Source organism: Styela clava, chromosome 1 (assembly GCF_964204865.1).
Source record: "Styela clava chromosome 1, kaStyClav1.hap1.2, whole genome shotgun sequence".
In the NCBI taxonomy this organism is placed as follows: domain Eukaryota; kingdom Metazoa; phylum Chordata; class Ascidiacea; order Stolidobranchia; family Styelidae; genus Styela; species Styela clava.
This window is the reverse complement of record NC_135250.1, coordinates 15,973,133-15,987,372: the sequence shown is the minus strand read 5'-3', so window position 1 is coordinate 15,987,372 and position 14,240 is coordinate 15,973,133. Positions and strand designations below refer to the sequence as shown.

General features: G+C 33.8%; 1 protein-coding gene across 5 annotated transcripts in view; it reads right to left on the bottom strand.

The window, feature by feature from the left end:
* Window positions 1-14,240, bottom strand: part of LOC120337321 (uncharacterized) — a 59,086-nt gene that overhangs the window by 42,025 nt on the left and 2,821 nt on the right. For 3 of the 5 annotated variants that reach the window (XM_078110688.1, XM_039405086.2, XM_039405110.2), the window contains exons 3-22: window positions 14,099-14,217; window positions 13,586-13,805; window positions 13,316-13,503; window positions 11,008-11,133; window positions 10,700-10,825; window positions 9,984-10,100; window positions 8,068-8,193; window positions 7,531-7,665; window positions 7,154-7,282; window positions 6,822-7,044; window positions 6,455-6,570; window positions 6,200-6,337; window positions 3,058-3,177; window positions 2,566-2,748; window positions 2,183-2,305; window positions 1,467-1,580; window positions 1,182-1,295; window positions 979-1,101; window positions 579-692; window positions 43-274 (exon numbers count right to left, since the gene is read on the bottom strand). In XM_078110688.1, coding sequence (XP_077966814.1) covers window positions 43-274; window positions 579-692; window positions 979-1,101; window positions 1,182-1,295; window positions 1,467-1,580; window positions 2,183-2,305; window positions 2,566-2,748; window positions 3,058-3,177; window positions 6,200-6,337; window positions 6,455-6,570; window positions 6,822-7,044; window positions 7,154-7,282; window positions 7,531-7,665; window positions 8,068-8,193; window positions 9,984-10,100; window positions 10,700-10,825; window positions 11,008-11,133; window positions 13,316-13,503; window positions 13,586-13,805; window positions 14,099-14,217 — 2,886 coding nt within the window. The remainder of the gene's footprint in view (window positions 1-42; window positions 275-578; window positions 693-978; window positions 1,102-1,181; window positions 1,296-1,466; window positions 1,581-2,182; window positions 2,306-2,565; window positions 2,749-3,057; window positions 3,178-6,199; window positions 6,338-6,454; window positions 6,571-6,821; window positions 7,045-7,153; window positions 7,283-7,530; window positions 7,666-8,067; window positions 8,194-9,983; window positions 10,101-10,699; window positions 10,826-11,007; window positions 11,134-13,315; window positions 13,504-13,585; window positions 13,806-14,098; window positions 14,218-14,240) is intronic. The other 2 variants (XM_078110691.1, XM_078110694.1) reach the window with 2 other exon arrangements.

Sequence of the window (14,240 nt, the reverse complement as noted above, 5' to 3'; positions counted from 1 at the left end):
AAACGAAGAAAAAATTGAAAAAGGTAACACAAATTTGCTTACCTGACTTGTAAAGTGGCTTGCACCATTCCATTTGCCTTGGTTTGAGCTTGAGCACTAAACTCAGCTCTCATGAATCCACTGAAGGACTGCCAAATTGTTTTTAAATCATCTGTCAAATCTTTGACAAAATTATCAAACCAATTCCGATTTCCAACAGCTTGTCTGGCGTTTCTTGATTTAATTTGGAGACAATATTCTCCCACTGTTCTCTCGCCGGGGAAAAGTGTGCGTTCTTAATATAATTGAAGCCCAGTTAGTATATTAACGAAAATTTTTTTCACAATTACGCTACAAGAACTACGTACTAGAAGTCGACCACTCATGTGCATGTAATATAAAATATTGTGCTTCAAGAAATTTACCGATCATTTATTCATAGGAAATCATCGTCATAATGGCTCAACGCTTAATTCAGTCCAATTTCATTTACAGTACAGTTTCATAAAAACAATCGAATTTATTCCCTTTTAAAAGGTGTTGAATATTTTTCGTGATTTCCTATTTATAAAATGAAAAGGTTTATTGGTGATACGGACCTGTCCCGCACAATCTTCCTGAATATCCATCTCTACAGTCACATGTATATCCTCCTGGTTGCCTTCGACATGTACCTCTATTCAAGCATGGATTCGGATTGCATGGATTCGGAGCTGGATGCATGGAAAGAAAAAGAGTGTGATCGCATGCAAGACATGCAAAAAATATAGAACACACATTTTGAAAATATTTTCAAAATCTTTTTTTTACTTTTGCACTATAATTACAATACATATATTAAAATACACTGAGTTTGTTGAGTGTAATATTTATAACTCACATATTACGATATGAATATATATATACTGTAATTATAAAATATTGGTTCATTATTGAAAAATTCAAATTTATATACAAAAATGGTATTGAGTAAGTATGTTTGAATGAAGATTAGAATACCCCTCTGACAGTTGAGCCCTCCATATCCTCTGATGCATTCGCATTCATATCTTCGAGGTCCCAATGATCTGCATATTCCTCCATTCAGACACGGTTCTGAGTCGCATGGATCGAGACGAGGTTCTAAACATGAAAGGGTATGACATACTCTATTCAATTTTAAAGGTATCTTAGATTTTCTTTATTAAAACATAAAATCAAACCTATAAAACAGTTTCTTCCAGTGTATCCATTGTTACAATCACATCGGTAGCCACCTAGAACTGCAGTGCATATCCCTCCATTGCCGCAAGGATTCGGTCTACATGGATTTGGTTCTGCATAAACCGGACCACGAATTAAAATAAAAGATTTGACCAAAATGAAGCAAATGAATGATAAAGGAATGTGTATGTGAGGAATACGGTAAATAAGAATCAAGAGAAGATTGGCATGAAAAAGGTAAAAGAGATTTGGGATGCTGGAATAAAGACCTAAATTCAATTTACCTATCTGGCAATTTTCTCCTGTATAGCCATTAATGCAGTTGCATTCATATCCGCCAAAAACTCGTCTGCAACTTCCACCATTACCACATGGATTTGCATCACATGGATTTGGAACTAAAATAAAGAAATCAGAAATGGAATACAAAATAAATTGAATTAAATAATGTGATATTGCAATGGTTCCTAAAGGGTGTGACCCGAAAATAACATAATTGTGTTAAAGATAACTACCGTAATATATGATTACCAGTTAATATTTAACATATTGCACTTTTTTATGAACGTTTTATTGTTTCTTATTTTAAATTCTGTGTATATGAATCAATAAATTCAATTTATCTTTATATGTCGTTTACTTTCTGGTAGTGACCTCCTCTATCGTTATAGAACTGTTAACTGTTAGAGGTAGACACTACATGAGTGCTTATTTTAATATTTCGAAGGGAAATCAGGAAGAGATGAGGAAGAACAGTTGACCTTTTGCCTTCATTCCTTAGGCCTACATGTTTACACACTTTGAAAGGCATAAAGTACACACTGATGATCACAAAATTGAGTTTTATCTAAGGGTTTTTTCCCCTGATAATTTTGCGCCCAAATTTCACACATTCCTTCACAGGAGAGAAATTACTCCCGGTTGGGAATAGTGGCAACAAATAATTTGAGGTGTCCACCAATATTGATGCTCAATTTTTTTAATTTGTAACTATACTGACGTGTTCCGCACAATTTCCCCGTGTATCCGTCTCTGCAGTCACATGTGTACATGTCTCCCGATTGCCTTCGACATGAGCCGCTATTCAAGCATGGATTTGGCACACATGGATTTGGAGCTGAATCTGAAAACGACGAATCATTTTTGATTATTTGATATACATTTTCCAGAATTATTATACACGCTGCTAGCTTACAAATTATACATACTAAATCAAAATGTTCTCAGAACAACTTTATTAGATATGACAACGGTTTTATAGCAATATTAAACAGATATATACGACCATATAATAATTGCAGATTTGTTAAATATAGATATGTTTTTACTGTGTATGCAAATATATGACATTTGAACAAATTTACTACTAATGTCTTATCATACCGGGACATTCCTCTGGTCGAACACATCTGCTAGAACCCTCACTAAGCATTATAGTTCCAGGAGGACATTCACAATAGTTTTCTACATCGCAAATCAGTACACATGCTTCATGTCTTTTCCCACAGTGATCTTGACACAGCGAGGCGCAGTCTGTATATCTTTTATCTCCAAGGCATCGTGGAGCTAATGATAATAAAGCGTAAGAGTGTTACAGCTGCTGTTAAAGAATTGAAATCATTCCTTTGTCTGATATTATTCCTCTGTAAGTATAGTTCTTATTATGGAATGATTTTGTTTGTTTTGATCCAATAATCAGTAATTATCATTTGATATGAAGTTGAATTCCTAATGCAATTTTAACTAATAGGAGTAAACTATTACATTTAGTTGGAGTAATGGTTTGTGATTGCAGTAGAGGAAAAGAATGAATATTATAATGCATCTTATGTACAGGATAAGAAAAAGAATTAAATGGAATTGGTTGCTTTTTACCATTTTGGCATTTATTCCCGGTATATCCCACTCTGCATTGGCATTGATATCCACCAGGAACAATAAGACAATTGCCTCCATTCCCACATGGATTTTTACTGCATGGATCCGTTGCAATCCCTGGATGAAAGTCGAGCAATGGAGTTAGAAGTATCAAGTATATATGAAATTGGTTATTAGTCCAGTGTTCACTATTAAAATTTTAAAGTTGACAAATAATTTGGGTGTGAGTATAAAGTTAACAAATAAGCTGCGTGTGGGTAATTTTCTAACCCAATTTTACACTATATAACGATATTTGCGGAAATTACAAGATATGAAGTGCAGACATGATGATAAAGCTTTTGCACTATCGGTAAAATTATTATTTATAACATGGTGTTTTATACAAGCATTACGATTCCACTCTCCCGCAGAAACGCTGGACCAGATGTTGGTACGCCGTGCGTTTCTACTAACGAGAATGGCCATCAATCATGTGACGAAAGTGCACGATTTTCTGATGCAAAATATCTGAGTGAAAATAATAGAACAAAAGCGAAAGTTTGTCAAGTCCTCGTTCCATTTTCAGTTAATTTATTGGAGCCATTTAGAAAGTTTTGTTTCCCGACACGACATTGTTTGGTATTGGAATGTAAATTTAGAACATTATTTTTCGAAATAGGAGGTACTTTTAACTGCCTCTCACAGATTTACGAAATCATCAAATTCCCAAAAATACACGGGGTTTGTCCAATTTATTTGGGTATCCCTCTATGATAATAACTTTTTCAATGAATGCTCATTTTAATTTTATGTATTAATTACAATATGTTGGGTTTTCATTTATTTCAAAGTCGGAACTGTCGGGAATGCTTAAGCAAGTGTAATCAGCATGCCAAAGGGAAATCGAATGAAGCACGTTTCTGTGAACTTGGGTGTGTTACAGGGGTTGTAGTCCATGTTTTGGATTTCTTCAAATATGAGTGGGCTAACTTTTGCTCATGATAAACAAGGTCGTTTTACAGTCATCTCATTCCCCTATCGCGATCAATTTTTTTTTGTTCTTCATGGAATCACATTAAACGCAATTTATTACCCACACAATTTTAATCGTTTTTAGTATAAATTGTTTCTATTAGTTGGCGCTGATAGTGACTCCATATAGAAAGGGGGTATTCGAAATAATATGCTCCTTCTAATTGACTAGCGATAGAAAAAGATTCAGCCTCAAATAATGAACAAAATTATTCAATAATCTTAATAAAGAATTGCTAATTGTGGCAGAATCGAAAGAATGGCCCAAGAATATATCGCAGAACAATATTTGTATTTTGGTCGACGAAAACCAATAACGATTGCCGAATTCGCGAAAAAAAACGAATTTAGATTGTCCATTGTGATCCAACATAAAACGAAATTAACCATGTAGGCCAAAAGCGGCCACGTGTTGTCTTTATTTGACAGCTCAAAAGAAGTGTCATATGCACACACAAGAGGTTTCTAAACTTTACAAGCTCGGGACGCAATCACCATTAATAATATGAGTAATGAGGCACGAAAAACGAAATTTCATTTGATTAGCGTTAAAATACACAAATAAGAGTTTTACATTTCTTGCTCATCTAACGGATACCGCATGTGAGATTTGTGCACACGAACGATTATATCGCGACTGGATGTCTGATATCTGAGAATGGTACTTCTCTTTCAACATTAATTTCCAGTGTTTTATCGTCAATGCCGGCGCATCAGATAGTTTTCTAAGAAATGGATTTATATTTCACGACACACACAAATTCGTTGGAACCACTGGCATATTAGTTGTTTATTTTTTATACTCATGATTTTTCGGGAATTATCCTCGTTGTATTTCGTGTACATTTGCAGAAGAAAACTCGTTTGTGTCATGTTCCTGTAAGTGTAATATATGGAAATACCGCAAGTGGAATCGGAATGCAAATATTTCATACTGGTTCATTTTCCTCTCGGCGAATATTAATTTATGAAACAATGAAGATCGAACAACGCGATTTGTTTAGAGTCGACTAATTTAAAAAATGTGGCATGCAAAATATTCTATGAAGAGGTCTGGCGAAGAGAGATTTTGTAACAAAATAATTCCACAGTTATTACAATAGCTAACACATTTGTCAAGAAATTCAAAATTGTATTTAAGGTATGTTTGACGGTTTCCTGTTATTATTACTTCACAACAACCACCTAAATGTATTCAGTGTATTATCTTAGATAATAAAGGGCGTAGTATATTCAACAGCTACAGATCGATGCTATTTATAGAACGAGCACTTTATAGCGACTCAAATTGCTTTTTTGACTGTTTACTCTCTTCTCATTTTAATTATTCGTTTACAAAATAACTTTTAAGTTGGGACAGCATACATGATATGGAAAAACCGGTTATGTCAGGGGCCAGAGTCATTAACGCCCGAAACCTAGCGGTGTGATTTTTCCTGCGTGTGTGCTTTTCTATTATATTACCCTAGGATTCGATTATTGCAAATTAACCGCAAGCTTATTTGAGTACCAATTCTATTTAAATGAGTTGAAACGAAAGACGAAAGCTAGGACGCCTAACTCGTTAAAATCGGTCAAGGCACTTTCGCACTTTGGACTTGCTAGGTACCTTCGCACTCATAATTTCCTTAGAGTGAACACTGGTTATTCGCACGAAACTGGGATACCAAGTTAAATAATTCTTGTTATACCCAGTGATTCTCGAAGCGGGTGAAATACAATAGGAGGCAAAATAGCGTATTTTGAAAGATCAGAATTAATGCAAAACTCGTAAATAATCGCTAAAAATCACCAAGCTCGCACATCTCACCAAAAAGCATAATGTACCATGATTGGTCTACTTGTTGTACTTATTTGTAATTCATGTTTCGTTGGAACTTTACTTTTTTTTTCCATTGCATGGTTTTGATGATGATACATAGCGTGCTGCAGTAAGGGGGATAAGGTTTTTGAAAGTTTGAGAACCACTTTTCTAACCGACACAATATTTCAATATATTGTATCTGCATGAATGCTGATAGATTTCTTTAGTAGCTGCGCTAACTATTAAATCAGCGCAAAAATTAAAAAGCGAAGATTTAGCTCATTTTTAAAGCAATGCGGATGTTTTCTAAAAAACTCTTACTTCTACAAAGGAATCCATCTCCAGAATATTCATCGATACATTTACATTCATAATTTCCTCTCAACGTCCTCACACATTTGGCATTTTCACCACATTTTTTACCAAGATTCGCTTGACAATGATTTTCAAGCTTAATACCTGCAGTACACGAATTGTTCAAAAAATAAGTTATCTTCCTCGCCCTTCTCCCTCTCTAACACTTTCTCAATATAACTCTCACCAATGCAACTTTTGAATAGAAGTTATTAAACCTACCGCATGCAGTTGGAGTTCCAATGAATTGATTCTTTCTTGCTGAACTCAACACATAATGTTGAATAAGATCTTCGACTTGTACAGTTCCGCCTCGTTCCGTTAATGATACCCAGATTCTGAAATTGAATTCAAACAAATTTGATTTTCAAGTTTACAGTATGGTCTTGTTTTTCATCGAAATTAAATACATAATAAATTAGTTATATTTAAATAATCTGCTGGGAGAGAAAATGATATATTACACACCAATTTATTGTAATATAACAACATATGTTCTTATTGATATATTATATGGAAAGCAAAACTACAATCGCTATGTATATGTATATATATATACATGAGAATGAATAAATAATGAACTACTTACGTGACAGTCAATGTAGCTTGAACTCTTCCATTTGGCATTACTCTGTATTCTGCGCCATATTCTGCTCTCATAAAGCCGGCGAAGTTTCTCCATATTCTATTTAGATCTGCACTCAAATTGTCGACAAAATTTTTAAACCAATTTGGATTATCTAATACACGATCAGCATCCGACGATTTAATTTCAATGCAATACTTCTGCTCCCCGAGTGGAACAGTAGATCCTGTAACAAAATTAATGAATATCAGACTAATATTTACATGCTAATCTACCTAATACTTTAATAAAACTTCTGTAATTGTTATTTATGAACTAATTAACTTTCAACGTACTTCGACATGAAAAGCCGTCTCCAATATACCCATTGACGCATTTGCACATGTATCCTCTAACCGAATCTTGCTCGCATCGTGCGTTTCTTCCGCAACTTCTCCTGTATCTTACTTCGCACTTACCCATTTCTGAATTGAAAAAATAAAAGACTTAAAGTCAGTACCTTGAGTAACCACCAAAGATAACAAGTTAGTGATTTTTTTAATTGAAATCTTTTCGGTTTGGCATAGCCTGTCCTATAAACGTCTCAAGACATGGTCGACAGGTCTATGCTGATCTAAATTAATTAATTTAAATAATAGAGTGTAGCATACCAACCACTCAGTTACTTTCTAGCACTAATTAAAAACAATTACTATGTAAAGCACAATTTTACCTGTACAAGAGAAGCCATTTCCTTTGAAACCATCTTTACAGATACACATATAAATCTGTCCTCTCTTCTGGCAATTAGCATTCATATGACAAGATTTTCCATCCCGAGTTTTACAAGGATCGGTCGACTTCATATCTGTGGAAAATTTTATTCAATTTGAATATTGACTTACATTTTATTATAAATTTGAAGCAATTAAGTCTTCGAACGAATTACCGCATTTTAAGACAACTAACCAACTGTCATGAATAAGGTAAATATGCCCGGATGAATATTCTGACAATGGCCGGAAGATTAAAATTTCACCGTTTTGATGGGGTGTATTCCACCTTCTCACATGACAACCATAAATTTATAAGCAAGTAGTTTCTATGATCGAAGTATTTTTGGGGTGTAGCCTACTCAATTTATTACATCTTGGATAAAGATGTGTAAATTCACTAATAACTGGGATATCGGGTCAACGAAGTAAAGACTATATACTTGAATAGAATTCATACTAAAATACAGTCGGTTTTAAAGTCCGTTCCAACTCACCGCATTGAATTCCGTCCCCTTCATATCCACTATTACATCTACATTGGAAGTTGTTCGTCGATATCATTCTGCACTGAGCGTTCATGTGGCATGATTGTCCTCTTCTTGAACATTGATTTGCTGTGTCTGAAATGTTTAAAATGCAAGGGCTTAAATGAAATTTGTTTTAGGTCTACTGAGTAAAATCTGCGTTGCAATTTCCACCGTATAATATACATTTGTAATTACTGATTTTATCTTGTGTAATAATGACGATTGTAGTGCTGTTCATTTTTGGCCAATAATTAAGGCCAGTGGTTCGATGCTCGAGGTTTGGTGCATTCCTGTGGCTCTGTTGAGGTTTAGTATATGATTTTCGAGAGTATGAATTATCCCTAAATTCTGTGTTAGATTTCGGTACCTCCTTCATCACCAAGAATAAATAGAGCGTTAGAGGTCAAAATGATTCCGTAATATACAAGTGATGTTGTTTTATGCTTCGCTACTGATATTTAGAATGAGGATATAAGATTTTTTAAAGTGGCCATACAGTAGCAAATGAGTTAAAAGATTTAACTTTTTTCTGATAAATTGCTGTCATTTATAAGTAAAATATTAGGTGACATTTCTACATTTCTATCCTGTACAGTACAGCATATCTCATATTGTTATTTTGAATAAATTTCGTACATAAAAGTATTTTTATTGTGCTAATTTGGGATGAATACTTAATAATTTCTGGCGAATTAACCGTGTTCCGTAATAGTTGTACAAAATCGGATTTTCATTGGCTGGCAGGAATATATATCCATTTCTACATGCTTCTACACAATACAAGTCAATTTCAAGAATAAGCTTTATTGAAGAATATATTTTGTATACTGGTCATAAGTTTTTTTTTCGTGTTGACAGTCAAATAGTTTCGGAAGCAAAACTTCTGTGAAACCGTAATCTGGGACCGAGTCGTGTCGAGTTTATGAATTAACGGTATTCAGTCGGTAGCAATTTTTTCAGTTTTTAAATGTCCGTCACCGTTATTTTACATTATTAACTCGCGTGGTATGGTTATTGAAATAATATATAATATTATTTTGTCAATATCAATTTATTTCAATCCGGCCCTGAAATTCTCGAAGTTGGAGCGTATACGTACATTGAAATAGTGGTCAAACATTTATACTGAAGATACGCAAGTCTATATGCGAAGATGCGTGAAATTTAGTAATTATGAACTCTATCTAGAGTCTAGACTAGTTGGTAGCCCCAAAAACTAAATAATAAATCTGATTTACAACCTATAAACACCCCAGGGCAAGACGTTTACTTCTTATAAGTACGTGATTACATACATACAAGATTGCTATCTTACTGCGACATCGCTTCCCTGTTGTAATTCCTATTAAAATGTAAATTCAACGCGGAGGAGGATTGATAAGATTCGAACAATATTGTTTCAATTCTTACTTACACTAGAACTAGACGATCTCTGGTACACATGTTGGGAAATCTGTTCGTATAAACAGCTGTCAACTGATTGTAAATATACTTGATAATATCATTGATATCAACGCTTTTACTGGGATAACAAGAATTATTATAAAAGAATTGTCACATTTAATCTATCGTTTAGCACACTCGATATAAACAATTCTCTTGATGAGCAATCGTTGATGTGTATGACGATTCCACGTTTTCAAGTCTATGTACTAATGAAACTTCAAGAGATATTTAAAAAAAAACGATATTACCTATATACAAACCATGATTACCAAGCCAGTACATTTACAATTCAAATCTTTACTACTCATAGCATTGCTCGGTGATACTTCTTTCCGTTTGCATACGGTATATGCAAAAACAATGTCTCGAAAGCACGATTATTTTTAATACAAATAATAAAAATGAAAATCAAATATAAAGTGCCTTCCGAAACCTACCTATCTCACATCGAGTCCCGGCATATCCGCCGGGGCATTTGCAGTTTCTATTTGGTCTTGTAGATGTTGGTCTTTCACATATTCCTCCGTTCATACAAGCATCTCCATCACAAGGATCTGTGTGTTAGCAATTATTTTTCAAGTATTAGATATTTTGTAAAGACTTACATCATTTATAATTTCTTCGTATACTTGTTTAAAGTAACTACCCTAAAATATTACGCGTGAATAACATTGATTAATAGATATTTCACAAAACAACATCTCTTTGACAATATAAAACCACCAGTTACGAGAACTCTATTTATTTGCTTGTCATTTGTATGTAAAAATAATAATTCGTATATAAATGAAATATTCATCACAGATATACAGTATGTATATGTATTGATTTAGTTAAATTACTATTGTTGTTCTCGTTGGCGTTGTTGCTGTTGAAAATTATTTTGCTCTGATAGAACAATCGTTCATTTTATCTAAAATGTCCCTCATATTCATACGAGCACAATATTTCATTTTGGTGTCTTTTATAGTTCACGCCTCTATATAAATAACACCCGGTGCAATTATTTTCACATATCCGATGATATTCCGTATACAATTCTCTCAGGTTAACGTTTGGTTGGGATTTTTACTAACATTCTCATGGCCAGTCATACCTGCCTGTCGTACCTGCCATATTAAATATTTTTCAAAATGCGAATATCGAGCATTACCTTGACATCCACCAGATTGTGTCCTGAGGTATCCAACGCTGCATAAACAATACGCTCTTCCTCTGTAATCAAAGCATCTTTCGCGAGGTCCGCATTTCTTACCGGAGCATACATCGACGGAAATTGCTTGAATAAAATTGAAAAACATCAAATAATGAATTAAGACAACAAATATTTGATATATAATTTAATATCTGTTGAAAATGCTAATTGTACCAAGCATGCTCCAATTTTGAAACGAATATTTCTATCCGGGCTAATTTTATAAGTAATTCTTGTGTCTTGTGGAGGTTGCTCTAGTAACTCACCGTCACATGATCCATCTGCCGCTGGTCTGTAATTTTCGTTGCAAGCGCAAGTCGCATAACCATTGCTATGAATGCATCTACTGTTTTCTGGGCAAACCTTTCGGTTGCAATTGTCCCCGCTATCATCTACACAATAAATTATGAATTTGAATGTTCGACTAATATATATTAGGTATCTGCTGCAGTCCGATATTCCCCACTTTTCTACAACTTATGCTAGTTTCAGGTTTATTTCTTATTTAAAAATGAGCCATTGCGTTTATTATGTTTAAGTATCCATTGAGTGTATGAATAAAGATCTAAAACTTATAAAATATTTCAAAAATACGACAGAAAAAATGTTTCCATATTTTGAAATCCCTTCGTGTAGTGATTCAATAGCTTTTCAGCTTTTAGTCGTGTCTTATCATGAAATTAACTTTTAAACTTGTAAAACGTGATAATATGAAATTGTTAATGTCAGCAGAATTCCTAATGTTTTCGAAATGTCATTGGAGGTTTGAAATCGACAGAAAATTGTAAGCGACATCTTTGTGGTGATTTTTTTCTTGAAATTTTCTTGCCTCTGCGACGTCTTTAGAGGTAATGGTCGTCTGAATAGGCGATGGTTTGTGTATTATTCGCACCCCAGGTAAGTAGTGAAATGGCATTTTGAAACTATTCAATGTGCGTATCGATCGATATTTGTTAAAATTCATTGAGTTTTTTTTTTCATTTATTTTGGGCATGGTTTATAGTAGGAAGTACAAAAAGCACTTATTTAATGTTATGCAAATTTGCTTTTTTATTTTTAGTTTTTGTTGACAGTGAACCCACTGAAAAGCGATTATCTCAATGTTTTACTATGACGTTTTGGTTTTGGCTTTTGACGTCTAATTTGGATGTAAACTATAATCAGACATCACCACAATCGGATATATATTCACAAAATCGTATTCCACTCGAAACCAATAGTAAAAATTGCATTCTATATCTTATCTGATTAAAAGATGAAGGTCAATCATCAATTGGCAGATTAGATTATATTTGTCTAGTCAAAAATATATAAAGCAAATTTGAAACGTATTCATGAATATGGTCAACGCTAGCAAAATTTCAGCTCAAATGTATTTAGTATCGGTGTGTATATATAAGAAGAGACAATTTGTTTGGATTGGTTGGATTATACTGTGGTTATCTTTGTAAATACATAACGTATAAAATAGTTTTTGTTGCCTCACATAAGATCAAATACGTCAATTATGACAAATTGATTGACATTTGATGGCAATTGACAATTCAATGTATTTTTCTGAATAATAATCTTCTAAAGTACTTATTTTGTATTTATTTTCAGTGCTGTCGGCCAAATGACGCATTGGCATCGAGCTAGACATTTGAAAAATTCCTCTTACAACTTTTATTGCGTCAAGAGACAAACTACTAAAAATGTCATTTTCAAACACAAATAACGACACCTGCCATCGTGGCGTCATACAGTTTTAAAATCGTATTAAGAGCATTGTAAAATTAGTTAATTTTGGCACAGAAGCTAAATAGGACTTAATTATTCATACAAACTGAGTAGGCGGGTGTTAGTGACGGTTGTACATTTGTTTTGCGCAGTAAATTTAGAAAATGATCTTTAAAGTGAAAGTTTGTGGTTGTTCTGGAAATGACGAATGGGCAAAAAATGATTACTTTGTAATAACAAATCAAATGTTAAGTATTTAATTATGTTTTTGAAAAATTACGGACCACGAAAACCCAAATTTGAACTTTAACTACACTGTAAAGTATTCGAATTCCTCAAAAACTGACTGAGTTCTATTGAGTCGTATACAAATCATATTAGCGCTTGTAATTAATATTCTTCTTCTAATTTTCTATATATTAGGTTTGTTGAAATTTGGGGTAAATGCTTCCGCGAAAATCAGTACAACCTTAGTTTTCAAGCCGTTTTCTGGCTGGTCTCGTTTATATAATTTGGGAGCATAATTAAAATATGAAATGTAAAATTAACAAATTAGCCAGGAGGCAAATAGGACGTGCAATGACTCAGAGTTTTATTGAAACAGTTTAGATATTCTGGGTCATATGCGGTCGGAAGAAATTATTTGTAAAATATTATGAGTATGGCACAGGTTGCAACCATTTATTCAAAGTCACAAACAGTTGAAGTTTAATATTTTGAGTCAATGTTGCCTGTTACTTGCATAAAATCAGTCTACAGAAAATTAACTACATAAGAAAATATTTATGCCATATTAAAATTAATATTTCATTAGACAATCTTCTGAAATAATACATTACTATGAAAATTACGTACATATTTTTCTTCTGCAATTTCTTCCTGCATCCCACATAGGAGAATCTTCTCTTGTCGCATCTTCAAACACATCCAATACATCATTTCTCCACATCGCTTTTTCTCCCTGTCTTGGACAGACTTGGTCGAGATACAAAATTTGCAATGTTAAACGTTGATCAAGTGAGTACATTATTGTGAGATTCGACCTGAAACAAAACACAAATTACTGCAATGTACAAAACAGCGCAGAAAATAGTTTCAACAAAATAAGTAAGGCCGAGCTTTTACCTACAGTACGTGTAGTGATCATGCATAAATTTTGTAATAGAGGAACCCTTCTGGTATCCCGAAATACCATATCCTGGTTTAAATTTTGAAGCTTCTTGGGCAATACAAGTGGCAAACGTCGATTTTATCCAAGTCATACGACGTTTAGGTGGTGGGGTACATCCACGTTCATCATGAGAGCTTGACATGGAACCATACGATGCCTTATCTTCCATGAAAGCTGTGATAAAATATAATTAAAATGAACAAATATTTTAAATTATTCAATAAATTACACAGGAAGAGCGATTGTGTTTTGTAATGTAATTTTCGAATAGTAGTTGGACTACACTTTAACAAACCTTGATAATGATTGATATCCCAATGAATGCCCGGAAATGGTGAATAAACAACTTTTGGTTCAATCATATTCAGTACCCGTAAGAAAGACCATTAACCATTTTCTTGTTATTCAATTCTATGGCTTGGTGATTACTACAATCACGATAATAGAAATACTGATAGAAATCTCACGCTGGCATGTTCCGGCATATTCGCAAATGCATTTGGCAGTTGCTACATAAAGCGGAGACCGAATGTCCAACACGAACATGAGCGAAGAAATCCAGCACTCGGGAGTGTTTTCATCGCCCCTGAAAAGCAAAAAAAAAAAATT